Below are 18855 nucleotides of genomic sequence, written 5' to 3' on the forward strand. Positions count from 1 at the left end.
CTGGCTTCTCCCTGTCCCTTTCACTTCATGTTTATACAGGATGGGATGCAATGCTGATGGATCATCAGATTGGTATTGTTCCTTTTTCAAACTTTTTTTCCTCATTAGGAAAGACAAACAATGTGGAAAACTTGGAAAATATAGGAAGAGGATAAAGAAGAAAATATATATCTCTCATAATTCCAGTGATTATAAAATTCTGGTGTATTTCCTTTTAGAGTTTTAGATTTCTTACAGCTTTTTTTTTTTTTTTTTTTTTTTTTTTTTTTGGTCATTTACAAATCCTATGAAAAGACAGGGGAGGTCTTAAACCTTTACATTTGTAAAAGCAATATGTCTGACTAATAAGGAAAGGAACACAGAGAAGCTAAGTGACTTACACAAGGTCACATAGGTAGAATATGGTCAGGCCAGGAATAGAAGGCAGATATCCTCTTCTACATGTGAGTAATGATGTTACTAATAATGCTAATCCAATGAGACCCAGTGAGAACTCAGAGAGGCCTCAAGGCCATACTTCGCAAGGAAATGTGGATATGAACAGGAAATGCAAAGGGTGGCCCTGTGGTTCTTCCTCAAGAGTGTCAAAAAAGACTGGCTTCTGAGACTGAGTTACAGACTTTTGAACTTGGGTTTTCACTGCATCTTGTACACCATAATGTACTGGGTATCTCTAAGTGCATCTCAGAGACCTAACATGTTGAGATGCCCTTTCCTGGTTAAATATATTTTAGAGAAGGCATGAGGAATTTCTGGTCCTTGGTCCAATTTTTTCCAGTAACAGCCTGCTATAGTCATGCCTTCCAGAAACTATGTAACAATGCACCTGAGCTATGAAGAGTAAAAATGAGGCAGTCTGTGAATATCAAAGTCATCACATTTTTGTAAATGACATATACAACTGAAGTATAGCAGTTAAAATGGTGAAATCTGGAGTCAGGTTGCCAGGGTTCACACGCCAGCTCTACCATGTGGTTGTGTAGACTATTGCAAATCACTTAACTTTTAAGGGTCTCAGTTTCTTATCTATAAAATGGGAATTATGGCCGGGCACAGTGGCTCACACCTATACTCCCAGCACTCCAGGAGGCTGAGAAGGGCAGATCACCTGAGGTCAGGACTTTGACACCAGCCTTGCCAACACGGCAAAACCCCATCTCTATTAAAAATACAAAAATTGGCTGGGCGCAGTGGCTCACATCTGTAATCCCAGCACTTTGGGAGGCTGAGGTGGGTGGATCACCTGAGGTCAGGAGTTTGAGACCAGCCTGGCGAAAATGGTGAAACCCCATCTCTACTAAAAATACAAAAATATTAGGTGTGATGGCATGCGCCTGTAACCCCAGTTACTCGGGAGGCTGAGGCAGGATAATCACTTGAACCCAGGAGGCAGGGGTTGCAGTGAGTTGATATCACACCACTGCACTCCCACCTGGGCTACAAAGGGAGACTCTATCTCAAAAACAAACAAACAAATATTAGCCAGGCATGGTGGCCTGCACCTGTAATCTCAGCTACTTGGGAGGCTGAGGCAGGAGAATTGCTTCAACTGAGAAGGCGGAGGTTGCAGTGAGCCAAGATCACCCCACTGCACTCCAGCCTGGGCCACAGAGCTAGACTCTGTCTCAAAAATAAAATAAAATATAATAGAATAGGAATTACCTAGGTTATTAAGGCTAAAAAAAAAGATAATACATAACTAAAGCACTTAGTACCACAACTGGCACATGGCAACTTCTCAATAAACATTAATTTTTGAAAAGATACTAAAGGGGCCGGGCACAGTAGCTTATGCCTGTAATCCCAGCACTTAGGGAGGCTGAGGCAGGTGGATCACCTGAGGTCGGGCGTTAAGAGACCAACATGGTAAAACTCCGTCTCTACTAAAAATACAAAAATTAGCCAGGTGTGGGTAGTGGGCACCTATAATCCCAGCTACTCAGGAGGCTGAGGCAGGAGAATCCCTTGAACCTGGGAGGCAGAGGTTGCGGTGAGTCCAGATCATGTCACTGCACTCCAGCCTGGACAAGAGAGCAAAATTCCGTCTCAAAAACAAAACAGAAAGAAAAGATACTAAAGAACTAACATCGGCCGGGCGCGGTGGCTCAAGCCTGTAATCCCAGCACTTTGGGAGGCTGAGACGGGTGGATCACGAGGTCAGGAGATCGAGACCATCCTGGCTAACACGGTGAAACCCCGTCTCTACTAAAAATACAAAAAACTAGCCAGGCGAGGTGGCGGGCGCCTGTAGTCCCAGCTACTCCGGAGGCTGAGGCAGGAGAATGGCGTAAACCCGGGAGGCGGAGCTTGCAGTGAGCTGAGATCTGGCCACTGCACTCCAGCCTGGGCGACAGAGCGAGACTCCGTCTCAAAAAAAAAAAAAAAAAAAAAAAAAGAACTAACATCTTTGTTTAAACTTCTAAAACTTAAACTATTTCTTTTTTTCATAAATGTGAAACAATCAGAGTTTCACGGAAAAATATAGCTTTAGAGATCAACATGAAATATGGGTTCCCCAGTGCAAACCAAAAAAAAAAAAAGAAAAAAGAAAAGGAAGGAAGCAGATAAGAGAAAAAGAGAATCTATTTGGGGGAAATGCAAGTCTAGGAGGTGAGCAAATTTAATGCAACCACCTTTAAAACTACTAGGCCCCCTTTTCCTCTCACTGCCTCCTCCTTCTCAAACTCTTTCCCTAACTAAACTCTGTTGGGCAAGTTTCTAAATCTAAGTTCTCTAGAGAGAACATATTATGTGAATAGTAAAATGGGAATCTGCTACAATAGGAAGTAATGAAAACTGGGCCTGGTGTGGTGGCTCACACCTGTAATCCCAGCACTTTGGGAGGCTGAGGTAGAGGATCACTTGAGCCCAGAAGTTCAAGGCCAATCTGGGCAACATCTACAAAAATTTTTTTACAAAATTAGCCAGGTGTGGTGGTGCACACCTGTGGTCCTAGCTACTCAGAAGGCTGAAGTGGGAGGATCGTTTGAGCCCAGGAGGTTGAGGCTCCAGTGAGCCGTGATTGCACCACTGCACTCCTGCCTAGGTGACAGAGTGAGACTCTGTCTTAAAAAAAAAAAAAAAAAAAAAAAAAAACTGTGGCGGTGCTGGGAAACATCATTCAGGGACTTAATAAGAATAATACATGTGGAAAGTTGAGCCAGTATCATACTATAAATTTTATGTATGTTATCTTACTTCCTTCTCCCCATCATCCAACCCAATCATCTATCAATATCTACATGTTTCACGCTCAGACAGGTAAAGGATATGCTCAGGGATACATGGCACTGTAACTGACTGCCCATTACAGCCAGGGCAATGATAAAACATGAAACAAGTTTATCAAAATTCCTAGGAATGAATACTTCTGACTATATTAAATGGGTATAGAAATGACTTAAAAAAAACAATAAATCTCTAAAACTGAAAAAATGCCCATTGTCTGACAAAATCTCGATTCCAAATCTGGGAAATGTGATGAATCAGTGAGTCTTCTGTAAAGGCAGGAAGTTCTGGGGCCTGCGTTGGCAAGAAATCAAATACACTTGGAAGGAGAAACTTCCTGGAGGAAGGACAATCCCATGTGAATAATGAAGCTACCAGTTGTGCAGGCAGGCCATGCCTGAGTAATCCTGAGGGTGATTTGAGAGGGTAACACTCCAAGATGACACTTGAGGGTGACACTTGAGCAAACACATGGGTGATACCTGAGCGAGTATGAACAGTGACACCTGAGAGTGAAATGTGACACCTGAGTTAGCAAGTGCTGTTGTTTCAAGTCAATAAATGTTTATTTATGAGGATAACTGTGTCAGGTATCCATAAATTATATAAACTTTCCACCTTGATCTCAGCAGGCTTCCTCCTTGTACAACCCCATATGTACTGCAGACGGAGGGTATCAATGGCAATAATATGTCGACTAACAAGGAACTTTTTTTCTGCTTTTCTTAGGAACCATACTTTAGAATAGAACAGTGCCATAAACTCTTCAGGATGGAGGGGTTGACTCAACACCAGACTGCCAGCATTTACGGCCTAAAGGCAATGAAGCGTCTTCTTCCTAGTGTTTGCTTCTTTCCCCTTTAATTGGTCTAATTTTCAGTGACAAAGGAATCCTGAGGACCAGACTCACCTGATACTCCTGGCCAAATGTGGGACTGGCTGGAGGTAGGGGCAAGAGGACCACAGGGAACAGAGTATGAGAAACAATTTCCTTAGGACTCCACAGCAGAGGAAGCTCTGGGGAGAATGGTCACAGCTCCGGGGCAGCCCTTCAGCATGTCCCACACACTTTTGTTCTGTGCCTACCTTTGCAATTACTAGAAAGAGGCTCTTAGGTGACCCTCTAAAACAGACACACTTGGGCGCTATACTCAGGTTTTGGATCCCAGGACCCAGGAATCTAATAACGCAAATGTGAAGTCTCATCCCTTAAGCAAAATTTACCTAAAGTATTTGTTTCAGGAAAAAGAAACTTATAAAAAGATCTATACCAATGATGGGCCACTATGCCACTGCACACACCCAAGTCCCAAGTATTAATTTTGAAAAAGCAACAACAAAATTTTCCACAAACCCTGTTATTTGAAGATTAAACAGTCCTTTAAACACCTAATTTTAAGCAAATGATAACAGAAGACATTATTATCAATGTATGAATTAATTCAGTCGGTGTCTTTTCTCTTCTCTTCTTTTTTTTCTTGAGACGGAGTCTCACTCTGTTGCCGGGGCTGGAGTGCAGTGGTGTGATCTCTGGTCACTGCAACCTCCGCCTTCCAGGCTCAAGTAATTCTCCTGCCTTAGCCTCCCGAGTAGCTGGGATTACAGGCACCCACCACCACACCCAGCTCATTTTCGTATTTTTAGTAGAGGTGGGGTTTCACCATGTTGGCCAGGCTGGTTTCAAACTCCTGACCTCAAATGATCTTCCAGCCTCAGCCTCCCAAAGTGCTGGAATTACAGGCGTGAGTCACCACACCCGGTCTCTCTTAATTTCTTAAGAAAAACTTATATCTAATTATACATTACAGGTAGTATAATATAGTGAAAAGAGCTTCAGAGTGAGATCAATCCAAGCTGAAATCTTGCTCTGCCAGTTGTTAGCTATGTGATTCTGGGTTATCACTTGATTTTAACCTCAGTATTTTCATCTCTTAGAGAAGTTTACAATATTTACCTTGATTTTGTGATGATTAAGTGGGGTAATATTTGCAAAAACCTCTAACAAGTCATTTGGTAGATAGTGCTCACTAAACATTTGCAATTATTATTAGAACACAGTGAAAAGGAAGGCAGGAAAGAACAAGAGTAGAATCAGCTAGAGAGGTCTGAACTTTGGCATTCGTTGGAGGCACTTCTACAGTGCCAAACCTGACTGCTTTCCCTGGTCCCTTAAGCTTGAAGACTCAGACACTTCTCCCTGGAGGAGTGTACCATGAAGCTATACTAAGCTAAGGCTTGTCAAGTGCCCGGTCTATCCTTCTAGTCCTTTCCCTTTTACTCTAGCCAGGCTTGTTGGATGTACTAGAAGAATGACTGCAATGGCTGCATGTTAGAATCACCTGGGGAGTTTTTAAAGTAATACCCATCCTTATACTGCTAGTGGGAGTGTAAAATGGCAAAATCACTTTGGAAAACAGTGTGGCATTTCCTAAAAAAAAGCATGGCCCAGCAATTTCACTCCTAGGCACACACCCAAGAAAATGGAACACGTGTCCACACAAAAACGTTTGTACATGAATGTTCACAGAAACATTATTCATAATGACCAAAAAGTGGAAACAACCCAAATGTTAATGGATAAATAAAATGAGGTATCCAAACAATGTAATATTATTCAGCCACTAAAAGGAATGAAGTCCTGATACATGCTGTAACATGAATGAACTCTGAAAATAAACTAAGTGAAAGGAGCCAGAGACAAAAGGTTGCATATTGTATAATTCTGTTTATATGATATGGGCAGAATTGGCAAATCCACAGAGATAGAAATTAGTGGTTGCCAGGCACTGGGGGCAGGAGAAATAGGGAGTAACTGCTAATGGAGTTAGCATTAGTTCATTTTGGGGTGATAAAAGTTTTCTGGAATTAGATAGTGGCAATGGTTGCATAACTTCACCAATATACTTTAAAAAAATCACTGAATTGTATACTTAAAAAAAAATCCCTCAGGGAGGATGCACCATTCCTGGAGGTCTTGCAATACCAAGTCAATGCATGGAGTGGACACAGCAAGCTTCTACTCCATCTCCCTGTTCCAAAAATTCATTTAATAGGTTGTCCTTGAATAGAACATGCTAAACTGCTGAGAAAAGATACTGTATTTTCTATTCTGATCCACTGGTCTAAAAAAAAAAAGAATACTATAGCTGGACGCGGTGGCTCATGCCTGTAATCCTAGCACTTTGGGAGGTCGAGGTGAGAGGATTGCTTGTGTCCAGGAGATTGAGACCAGCCTGTGCAACATGGCGAAACCCCATTTCTACTAAAAATACCAAAAACATTAGCCGGGTGTGGTGGCACACACCTGTAGTCCCAGCTACTCAGGAGACTGAGGTGGGAAGGATCACCTGAGCTCAGGGAGGTTGAGGCTGCAGTGAGCCGAAATCACACCACTGCACTCCAGCCTGGGTAACAGGAGTGAGACCCTGTCTCAAAAATAAAAAATAAAAAAAGAATGAATATTATGGTATCTGAATTATATTTCAATAAGAAAATTATATTAAGAAACCCAGTGGATCATACACTTTTAAAAAGGTGAATGTTATGGTATATGAACTACATTTTAATTTAAAATAATAAGAATATCCACACCCGGGCCCCACTCCTGAAGGATTCTGATTTAATTGACCTGAAGAGGACACAAGCAAGCATTAAAAGACATTATGATGAAACTGGGAAAACAAGTCACAGAATGAGACAACATGCTTATCATACAAATAACCAACAAGACTCATATCCAGAATATACAAATTGGAAGGAAAAGACAGATAACTCAAGATGAGGAAAAGACCCAAACTGGCATTCCCAAAAGAGGAACTCCAAATTACAAGTTAAAAATATGAGAAAATATTCAATTTTATTCTTAATCAGGGAAATGCAAATTAAAACCACAATAAAATATAATTAAACACATACAGACTGGCAAAAATTCAAAATATCTATCAATTGAAAGTGTCTGCAAGATGAAGAGCAACGGGATTGCCTGTATACTGCTTGTAGGAATACACACCACTCTGGGAAACAGTTGGCAGCATTTAGTGTAGCTGAAAATATGGGCCACTGTGCCTGTCATCCCAACACTTTGGGAGGCTGAGGTGAGAGGATTGCTTGAGCCAAGGAGCTTGAGACCAGCCTGGGCAAAATGACAGGACCCTGTCTCTACAAAAAATAAAAATATTAGCCAAGTGTGGTGGCATATGCTTGTGGTCCCAGCTACTTGGGAAGCTGAGGTAGGAGGATCGCTTGAGCCCAGGAGGTCAAGGCTGCAGTGAGCCATGTGTTCACGCCACTGGACTCCAGCCTGGGCTGGACAGAGCAAGACCCTGTCTGCAGGAAAAAAAAAAAAAAAGCATATCATCTGACCTAATCATTTCACAACTAGGTATATATCCTAGAGAACCCATGTGCTCTGTACAGAAATACATGTATAAGCACACTCACAGGTATGAGCACACTCACAGCTGCAATGTTCCAAATAACTCTAAAATAGAAACAACCCCAGTTGTTTATTAACAAGAGAATAGATAAATAAATTGTGGTATATTCCTATGATAAAACACTCTATAGCAAATAAAAATGAAGAAAACTAGAACCAAATGCAAAAACCTAAATGGAGCTGAAAAGCATAACATTTAGCAAAAGAAACAAAACACCAAAAAATACACAGTGCAGTTCTACTCATTCAAAGTTCAAAAACAGATGAAAACTAAGTTAGATGGTTTGGGAATAAATACATAGGTGGTAAAACTATAACAAATAACAAGAAAGTGATTAGCACGAAAATCAGGATAATAGGAGGGTGTTATTGGAAAGTCACACGGCGGGGTTTGTAGTGTGCTACAATGTTCTATTTCTTGATCTGAGTAACTGATTATAAGGGTGCTTGTTTCTTTACACTGGACATACTTAGGTTTTATGCATTTTTCCGTATAGTGCTATTTTTCACAATAAAAGAGGTTAAATCATTTTTTTTTTTTTTTGAGATGGAGTCTCGCTGTGTCTCCCAGACTGGAGTGCAGTGGCACGATCTCGGCTCACTGCAAGCTCCACCTACCAGGTTCACGCCATTCTCCTGCCTCAGCCTCCTGAGTAGCTGGGACTATAGGCACCTGCCACCACGCCTGGCTAATTTTTTGTATTTTTAGTAGAGACAGAGTTTCACCATGTTAGCCAGGATGGTCTCGATCTCCTGACCTCGTGATCCACCCGCCTCGGCCTCCCAAAGTGCTGGGATTACAGGCATGAGCCACCACGCCCAGCCAAATCATTTTTTAAGCAAGGAAAAAAAGGCTCCAAACAATCTAGTGTAAAGCCAGGGTTGAGGAACACTGCATTAAAGGAAGGTTCATCAGAAATGTATTTGTACTTACATTAATAAATGCCCAGAACAGGAAAAAAAATTAAATATTTTACTGTGGATGGTGGATAGCTCAGTGGGGAACAGGGGAAGTGGGGTATGTATAGTAAGTTAGAGGTGCCTTTACTATCCTGTAATGTTTAATAAGTATTACATATTTCTGTAATGTTTAAATTTAATAGGCATGACTTTTATTATAATAAAAGAGTAACTTAATAAAAGAAGCAGATTGAAAAATTCCTTTGGAAGGACACACAAAAAACTAATAAAATTTGTTGCTCTGGAAAAGGAAATGGAAGTCGGTATTTTCACTTCTGAATTTTGAACTCATGTGATAGCATTACTTACTAAAAATCTTATTTAAAATAAGGGCCAGGTGCAGTGGCTCACGCTTGTAATTCTAGCACTTTAAGAGGCCAAGGTGAGAGGACTGCTTGAGGTCAGGAGTTCGAGACCACCCTGGGTGACATAGCAAGACACCATCTCTACAAAAAATTTTTAAAAATTAGCCAGGTCTGGTGGCATGTGCCTGCAGTCCCAGCTACTTGGGAGGCTGAAGTGGGAGGCTGCAGTGAGCTATGATCACACCTCTACACTCCAGCCTGGGCAACAGAGCAAGACCCTTGTTGCTAAAAAAAAAAAAAAAAAAAGTAAAAATAATTTAAAGTACAAATATTTATCTCCAGCAGCTTTTCCTAGAGCCCACTGCCATAGAGAAACACATGAGCAGCATTTGAAACTGGCCCAATAAGGCTGGGTGTGGTGGCTCACGGCTGTAATCCCAGCACTTTGGGAGGTCGAGGCAGGTGGATCACCTGAGGTCAGGAGTTCGAGACCAGCCTGGCCAACATGTTGAAACCCTGTCTCTACTAAAAATACAAAAAATTAGCCAGGTGTGGTGGTGGGTGCCTGTAATCTCAGCTTCTTGGGAGGCTGAGGCAGAAGAATTGCTTGAACCCATGAGGCAGAGGTTGCAGTGAGCCGAGATTGTGCCATTGCACTCCACGTTGGGTGACAGAGTGTGACTCCATCTCAAAAAAAGAAAGAAACTGTCCCAGTAGTACCCTTCCAGTGAATTAGGTTCTCCCACATGCCCTACCTCCCACTAACCGTGGCATTGTGACATCAACCCTATAGAGAAACAAACTATCCTTTCAGAAAAGGATTCACATTTTACAGATGTGAAATGGTGTGCTTGTCATTGCCTTTTGCCTAAATATAAGTCCACTGTACTTGCTTAGTAGCAAAATGAATTGGTCTCCTGTACTTATACTGTTGTGGTGGGGTAATAAAGAAGGAAGAATTAATTACCTCTAAGAGGAGCTCCACACTGTCCACCTGAAGCTCTTGCAGTCCCACTATCTGCACCATGTGCTTGCTATCTTCTCTTGCAAAGAGCCTGCAGATGCAAGAATGTGGTTGGTATGATGGTGCTACTAAAGCAGACTTTGTTCTTGCCTCCCCAGAAACCATTCTGCTATTCCGCTATTAAGTAGCAGTTTTCTGTTTGAGTGGGATGGATGCTTATCCTCCTCCCAACCCCACCTTCCTGACCTCAGCCCGATTCAGGGTTGGTTGTTGACTGTTGTAAAATAAATCAACATCTCTGGCTACAATTAAAAGAATAAGCACATAATCTAAACTATGCTAATCCGTGGATGATGTATGCCTGGCTACACTGTGATTTGTTCAGAGGTGGATACGGGATCTCTGCCGGTCCAATCAAAATAAAGTCCTGGTCTCTAGTTGTTAGATGCCTGGTAAAGTGATGCTCTCCCTTTGTCCCTGGATGTGAAAGCAGATGGCCCTGTGGCCCTGGAAGCAGTGAAAGCCATTTTGTATCTACAAAGAGAGTTGGTTTCAGGATGAAACTAATAACACAGAAGACAGAATGAAGAGATGAAAATAAACTGGGTCCTTATTGCATCCCTGAGTTGCTGGAGTAAACCAATGCTAAAGCTTGACTGTCCTCTAAGCTTTCCAGTTATTTGAGCCAATGATTTCCCTAAATGCTTAAGCTAGTATACATGGGGTTTTCTTTTATTTGCAATGTAAAGAGTCCTGATACACCTTATAAAGGAGCAAGGAAGAGCTGGGCTGCATCTGAATGCCTTAGGTCTGCGTTTAAGGTAATAAATGGTTTTGGTCTACCATCATCATTAAACCAGATCCACTGAGAGGCATGTGTTGAATCTATCAAAGACTCTAAGATTATTTTTCCCCCTTAACAAGATACTGATTAGGGTTAAGAATGGAATTCCACTTCATAATTTAAAATACAAGAATGTTTTTCTCAAAAACAATTTTTTTCTCAGTCTATGCTTCATCCCAATTTTCCAGATCTCTACAGAAGGATTGGAGGGAAACAGCCTCACCAATGCCCATGATCTCTCTGAAAACAAATCTATTAAAACAGTCAGCCTTCTGTAGTAAAAGAATCTAGCTGCTGGGTGCAGTGGTACATGTCTGTAGTCCCAGCTATTCAGGAGGCTGAGGCAGGAGGATTGCCTGAGCTCAGGAGTTTGAGGCTGTAGTACGCTATGATTGCACCTGTGAATAGTCACTACGTTACAGCCTGTGTAACTAGCAAGAGCCCATCTCTGTTTTTTTTAAAAAAAAAAAAAAGGAAGATCTAACTTTTAGAGACCAGATGTCATTCCTGAACATATTTCCCAGGCCTTAATCTCTGAGCCCATCCCGGAAAGATTCCTCAGGGACAGCCTAAAACGTACTTCAGTTTTTATGCAAGGGTATAAAAACAATTTATCCTCTACTTCTAGGAATTAATTTTAAGATCCTCAAGCTTTGTTTTCCAGTTTAAGAGGCAGACTGAACACACGTACTTTTGTCTACCCTTGTCAAAGCCCCACTATTATAGAAAATAAATCTTATTAAAAAATTGGTCAGGTACAGTGGCTGAAACCTGTAATCCTAACACTTTGGAAGGCCTAGAGAAGAGGATTGTTTGTGCCCAGGAGTTTGGGAACAGCCTGGGTAAGTAACATAGGGAGACCCTGTGTCTATAAAAAATAAAAATTAGCAGGGCATGGTAGCATGTACCTGTAGTCCCAGCTATCTGGGAGGCTGAGATGGGAGGATCACTTCAGCCCAGGAGGATGAGGCTGCAGTGAGCTGTGGTGGCACCACTGTACTCCAGCCTGGGCGACAGAGCAATACCTTGCCTCAGAAAAAGAAAAAAAAAAAAAAAAAAAATCAACAGGATACAGCATAACAGCATAAAACAGGAAAGGGTACCATCAATGGACCAGAACATTTCAGAAGCCCCAGAAAGGTAGGAAATAGATTACATTAGCCAATTAAATGGATATATATATATGAACCCCACAGGCCATGACACTTGTAAAGTAAGCATAGGTCTTCCCTAGTGAGCCTCAGAGAAGCATCAAACCTAGGAGTTAATATATGCCTACCCTTGCTACAACTGAAGAATGCAAATATACAGGGCAATAAAACAATCTGGGCAATTCATTAAAGAAATGCGTTCAGAAAGAGCTGGATATCCTAACCTCCCTTCACCCAAACAACACACACACACACACACACACACACACGCACAGACACACAGCACAATGGCTTTTATTCTATGGCAACTGTTCTTTAAGGGAAGTGGGCATTCTGACTGGAAAGGGCTCCTAATGAGGGCACTGGAGCTTGATGGAGAAGCTATGATTGAGCTAATTCGAGACGTCAACACCAAGAAAATAAAAAAGAAAGGCAACTCTTCCTCAAGCATCCCCAGAGCAGCACCCTCTTTTATTTCGCAATTGTCTTGTCAGGACTGAACTCTGAACACCTATACAATCTCAAGTGGCATATCTGAAGGTCCCCTTTTCACTGGAATAGTCTATAGGAGAGAGGCCTGCCTAAGGCCACTCGACAGCTTCTCCAGTTATGCTACTCAGTACCCTAGTGATTCTCTACAATGGGGGCCTGCCCTATCATGGTCTCCCTACTGAACTGGAACTGCTCCCCCACTCCCCATTCCACTGCTTGCTTGGAGCACACAAAACTTGTGCATCCTTTTGGACAGCTCCATAGAGGCTTAGATACCTTTGTTGCGGGGCTAGTTCTCAAGCTGATTAGGTTTCCCTAGCCTTCCAGCAGGCTCAGCCTCAATTCACTCCTCCAATGTCTCAAATCTGGTTAATTCTGTTATGACAACCTTTAATCCTTCCACCTCCCCCACTCCCTCTAACCTCCCTATTCTCCCTTTTCCTCCACTACTTGTTTTGCCTCCTACTCAGTTTAAGTCATCTGTTTCAACCTAAACAAAACTTCAAGCCAGAAAAATACAAGAGGTGTTTAAAAAGTAGAGTTACTAAATACATTTCTAAATTACTATATTATGTTTCGAGGGCAATAGTTTAAGCCTAATAAGGGTCACAACTCTAATGAGAAGATTTTCTTTTCTTACTGATTTCAGAAAACTATTGTTGTGTTTACCCTAAGATTATTTAGAGGAAAAACAAGAGAAAGTGGAAAACATTATTTATAGTTTTTCCAGGATAATAATAGGTCAAAAGAACAGGAAGGGGTTTAAGTACATGTTGATTTCCTGACTTCCTGAAATTATGGCCTTCTTCATAGACCAAAATAAAAAGGAAAGTCTTTTGATAGACATTAGAATATTGAACGCTTTAAACATATTAATGAAAAGCTAATTTATATTTTCCTATAGCTGAATTGACAGCTAGAAAATATGTATCTGATGCAGGAGGCTCATTTCACAAAAGGGCACTAATGTACCAAAGCATCTCATTAAAGCCCATGATTCAGTGATTCTCTAGGACTCTGGCTTAAAACAGTGATTAACAGATTTATCTCTTCCCACTCATATTCAGTACCTTTTTCTTCTATTTAGGAGGTCATAAAGCTGTCCGCAGTAAATTTCATAGAAGCTGATCCACACAAAGAGGTGCTTTCTTGGCTGGGACACTTGTAGTTGCCTGAAGATATCTTTGGCAGCTAGAGCATACAATCCTGGGTTCTCATGAGTTCCTATCATGGTGTAGGTCTTTCCAGCACCTGTCTGTCCATAAGCAAAGCAAGTGGCATTGCCTCTGGGGAAAGGATAATTTGCATTACTTATGCATATTAAGAGAAGTATTAGTTTACCCAAAGATTTTTAATTACAAAGGTCAAATGCAAACATAGAATCCTAGAGAAAATTCAGCTATAAACACATAAACCTTTAAGAAGAGGACTTTACATTATAAAAACACAGGAAGAGGAAAAAAACATTCTCAAACCAGTACACAAAACTTCCTTTTTTTTTTTGAAATGGAGTCTCACTGTCACCCAGGCTGGAGTGCAATGGTGTGATCTCGGCTCACTGCAACCTCTGTCTCCTGGATTCAAGTGATTCTCCTGCCTCAGCCTCCTGAGTAGCTGGAACTACAGGTGCGCACCACCACACCGGGCTAATTTTTGTATTTTTACTAGAGATAGGGTTTTACCATGTTGGCCAAGTTGGTCTAGAACTCCTCACCTCAAATGATCCGCCCACCTCAGCCACTCAAAGTGCTGGGATTACAGATGTGAGCCACCATGCCCCAGCCTGAGCTTTCTTATAGTAATTTTCTTACAGAACCAGTAAGAGAAACAACTCTAGAAGATAAAGAAACAAGAGCTTTAAAGAAACCACTTAGCCAATAAGCATTTACTGAGTTCCTACCCCATGGTAGGTGCTTTAGAGGATCCTAGAGATGATCTATTCTTAATCTGGAAAGTTAAATTTAGTGAAAGAATAGAGAATTAAATATGAGAAATAATAGATGATCATGTGATAAGCAGGATGGTAGTGACCACTCATAATTAAGTAAGTTTAGATAAAGGCAAAATCGATGTAAGCAAAGTATTTGAGGAAGGACTCACAAGAGTAGGAATTGGACTGGGCCTTGAAGGCAGAAGCTGAAAAGCAGAGAGCTTCCACTGTGGAATAGGAATAGCGTGAGCAGAGGCCACAGGAGCAAATATGGCAGCAGGCACACCAAATCTTGAGGGGAAAAAAAAAAGCCTGGGCTCTGGTTTCTCCCATACCATTAACTAACTATATGAACTTAGGCAAGTCCCCTCACTTTCCTCTGTGCTTCAGTTTTCACTTTTATCAGTAGATTAGTTTCTAAGTATTAGTAGATTGGTTTCTAAGATCCCTTCCAGTCTTGATGTCCTATGATTCTAAGTGAGAATCACTGCTCTTGTATGTGGGTACATGTGTGCGTACACACCCTCTGTGAGTGTGAAGAATTGCAGAATAAGAGGTGGAGAATGGAGCTGGGAGACCAGCCTGTCAATCACAGTATGTTTTATGAGGAGTTGGAGACCAAGATTATCTGAGTATTGTGAGATTCACCCATGTAGTGCTAAGTAGAGAATGAACATAATCTTAGAGCTGTTGCAGACTCTTAAACATGAATCTCATGGATTACTGATAAATATAGCTGCTTGCAGCAAGAAAAAAGTCTATGCATTGTGACAGGAAAATAAATCTCAGGACCCCGAACTCACTAAGCCAAACGGGAAAGTCAAGCTGGGAACTGCGTCCCGCAAACCTGCCTCCCATTTGGTTCCTAAATAAGATCGCTACAAAGATAAAAAGCTACCTATCTCCCTCACATTTTGCCCACTAGGAAATTATTTGAGGGCCCATGACCGTTACCCTAAAACAGCTGTGTTGAATTTCACCCTAGCAATGTCAATTGACAGCTTATTTTCACAGGTGGAGGACATAGGACAGAGCTCAAAGTCATCCCTCTGCTCACCTGAAATAAATGCATATGTGATTGCTTCCTTTGCCCTATTGTTGTCTACATTATCTTATGTAAAATGCAGTTCACTGAGACAGGTGAAAGCATGAAGGACTATTTTCTCCAATCCCCAATATGAAAATTGAGTATTCAGTGAAAGACTGATCAAAGACTCAAAAGGATGTAACTGTTTTGTTTTTTTATCTACTGAAACATTTAAAACATATTTCTCTTCCTCCAATATCCACCCTTTCCCCTCTAATTTTTTTTTTCCTTTTCCTTTTATTATTTTTTCCACTTTTGCTCTCAGATCTTACCCTTTAAAAAATGAAGCCCTCAAAATCATCTTTGGAGAAAGGTATACACCTGTCTCCTGGGCACACGTTCTTAACTTTGGCAAATAAATCTACAATGATTGAGACTTGCCTGGGTTATTTTCTTTGATTTACAGCATGGACAGGGATGGGGGAGGCTGCAGGTGGGCAGAGAGATGAGTACACAAAAAAGGATTTGAAGCGAGGTAGAAAACAAAGAAAGAGTAAAATGACAAAAGCAAGGAAACCATGGAAATGTGAGAATCAAGACATGAGAGTTAATTAGATGAAAGTTGCTTGGGGCAGAGACCAGCTACTCTTTGCCTTTTGAACCCTGGCTCCCAGCAGTGTGGGTACTATAAATACACTGGCAGAGACGGAGTTAGGAAATGAATTACAGGAGAAAAATTTGAACACATTAAGGAAGATCCAGCAGAGTAAGAGGAAAGAATAACATCTACTTACTTTCTGAACAATTTAGGGATGAGCTTTTTCAAAAAGCAATACAGGAGTGAAAAACCTTATTATACTTTAAAGAATGGATACACTTAAATTGCAACTCTTGTTATTACTAAAGTCTTAACATTCAAATTCTAACTTATATTAGAAACTTACTCCTCAAAAAGTATTCCCTAGATTTGGTGCCCTTACTAAGAAATTAAACCTAACAGATATTTCACATTTTTAGCCTGCTAATAAAATTTTAAAAATTAAATAGCTTTTACAAAACAACAAAACACAAAAAAATGGGCAAATGAAGATATCCAAATGGCCAGTAAGGACATGAAAAGGGCCAGGCACGGTGGATCACATCTGCAATCCCAGCACTTTGGGAGGCTGAGGCAGGGGGATCACTTGAGGCCAGGAGTTCGAGATCAGCCTGGTCAACATGGCAAGACCCCATCTCTATTAAAAATACAAAAATTAGCCAGGTGTGGTGGCACACGCCTATAATCTCAGCTTCTAGGGTGGCTGAGGCACAAGAATCGCTTGAGCCCGGGAGGCGGAAGTTGCAGTGCGCTGAGATCGCACCACTGCACTCCAGCCTGAGCGTTAGTGAGACTCTATCTCAAAAAAAAAAAAAAAAACAAGGCCGGGCGCGGTGGCTCACGCCTGCAATCCCAGCACCCAGCACTTTGAGGTCGAGGTGGGCGGATCACAAGGTCAGGAGATTGAGACCATCCTGGCTAACATGGTGAAACCCCGTCTCTACTGAAAAATAGAAAAAATTAGCCAGGCGTGGGGGCAGTCGCCTGTAGTCCCAGCTACTCGAGAGGCTGAGGCAGGAGAATGGCGTGAACCTGGGAGGCGGAGCTTGCAGTGAGCTGAGATCGCCCCACTGCACTCCACCCTGGGCAAAAGAGCAAGACTCTGTCTCAAAAAAAAAAAAAAAAAAAAAAAATCATGAAAAGAAGCTCAGTATAGTATCATTAGGCATTGGAGAAATTCAAATTAAACCTATAATGAAATGATTTAATACCCATTAGATTGGCTAAAATAACAAAGCCTGACAATATCAGATATTGCAGAACTGCAATTCTCATGTTACTGTTGGGAGTATAAAATGATACAACACTTTGAAATGTTGTTTGACATTCTCCCTTTTTTTCCCTTCTTTGAGACAGGGTCTTGCTCTGTTGCCCAGGTTGGACTGTAGTGATCACAGATTATTGCAGCCTTGATCCTTTGGGCTCAAACAACAACCTCCCAAGTAGCTGGGACTACAGGCATGTGCCACCACACCCAGCTAATTTTTAAATTTTTTTTTAGAGATAGGATCTCACTATGTTGCCCAGGCTGGTCTTGAACTCCTGGCTCAAGTGATTCTCCCGCCTCAGCCTCCCAAATTGTGAAATTACAAGCATGAACCACTGAGCCCAACTGACACTTTCTTTTTTCTTTTTTTTTTTTTGAGACGGAGTCTCGCTCTGCCTCCCAGGTTCACACCATTCTCCTGCCTCAGCCTCCCAAGTAGCTGGGACCACAGGCGCCTGCCACCACACCCAGCTAATTTTTTGTATTTTAGTAGAGACAGGGTTTCACCATGTTGACCAGGATGGTTTCAATCTCCTGACCTCGTGATCTGCCTGCCTTGGCCTGCCAAAGTGCTGGGATTACAGGCGTGAGCCACTGTGCCTAGCCAAACACTTTCTTATAAATATAAACCTATCCCACGAGCCAGCAATTCCATTTCTAGGTTTTTACCCAAAGCAAATGAAAACATGCTCATAAAAAAAATTGTATAAGAATGCTCTCGCCAGGCGTGGGATTACAATCCCAGCTACTAAGGAGGCTGAGGCAGGAGAATCACTTTAACCCAGGAGGCAGAGGTTGCGGTGAGCTGAGATTGCACCATTGCACTCCAGCCTGGGCAACAAGAGCGAAACTCCATCTCAAAAAAAAAAAGAATGTTAATACTTTATTCATAAAGTCCAAAGCTGGAAACAATGCAAATGTCTTTCGACAGGAGAATGGACAAAACAAACTGTGATAATTTCAGAGAAGGGAATATTACTCATCAACGAAAACCACAGATACATTTAACAACATGTACTAATATAAAACACTATTATGCTAAGCAAACATTATGCTAAGCATATAAGCATAATGATTCTATCTCTATGATATTGTAGAACAGATAAAACTAATCTATACTGACAGAAAGTAAGTCAGTGGTTACTTAAGACCTGGGGGTGAGGGTGGAGGATTAACTAAATAGGGACACAAGAGAACCTTCTGGGGTGATGAAAATGTTCCATGTCTTGTTACAGATACTTGTTACTCACATATATAAAATTATCAAAACTTATCGAATCTGAATACTTAAGATCTGTACATCTTATTGTATGTAAATTACCCCTCAATTTTTAAAAAGTTATTTGAAAAAAACAGTCAAAATTATCTGGAATCAGCAACACTAGCAGGCTACTTGGCATTTTCTATCATACATGCCTACAATTTTAATAGATAGGTAGGTAGACAGATAGGTAGGTAGATTAGATAGGTAGGTAGGTAGATAGGTAGGTGGATTAGATAGATAGGATGGATGGATGGATAGACAGACAGACAGACAGACAGACAGAGATAGGGTCTTGCTCTGTTGCCCAGGCTGGAGTGCAGTGGCATGATCACTGCTCCTGCAGCCTTGACCTCCTGGGCTCAAGCAATCCTCCCACCTCAGCCTTCCAAG

The 18855-nt window shown here is 41.4% G+C and overlaps 1 protein-coding gene and 1 non-coding gene across 5 annotated transcripts in view; both read right to left on the reverse strand.

Moving 5' to 3' along the window:
- The window catches only part of KIF24 (kinesin family member 24), a 76039-nt gene that overhangs the window by 23446 nt on the left and 33738 nt on the right, over positions 1-18855 (reverse strand). For all 4 annotated transcript variants that reach the window (XM_073021729.1, XM_073021728.1, XM_073021730.1 and 1 more), the window contains 2 exons: positions 13450-13665; positions 9896-9983 (listed from right to left, as the gene is read on the reverse strand). In XM_073021729.1, coding sequence (XP_072877830.1) covers positions 9896-9983; positions 13450-13665 — 304 coding nt within the window. The remainder of the gene's footprint in view (positions 1-9895; positions 9984-13449; positions 13666-18855) is intronic.
- LOC119622967 (U2 spliceosomal RNA) lies at positions 6178-6367 on the reverse strand. The gene has a single exon (XR_005239488.1). It is a non-coding gene; the product is annotated as a U2 spliceosomal RNA (small nuclear RNA).

This window comes from Chlorocebus sabaeus, chromosome 12, assembly GCF_047675955.1.
Source record: "Chlorocebus sabaeus isolate Y175 chromosome 12, mChlSab1.0.hap1, whole genome shotgun sequence".
NCBI classification, from domain to species: domain Eukaryota; kingdom Metazoa; phylum Chordata; class Mammalia; order Primates; family Cercopithecidae; genus Chlorocebus; species Chlorocebus sabaeus.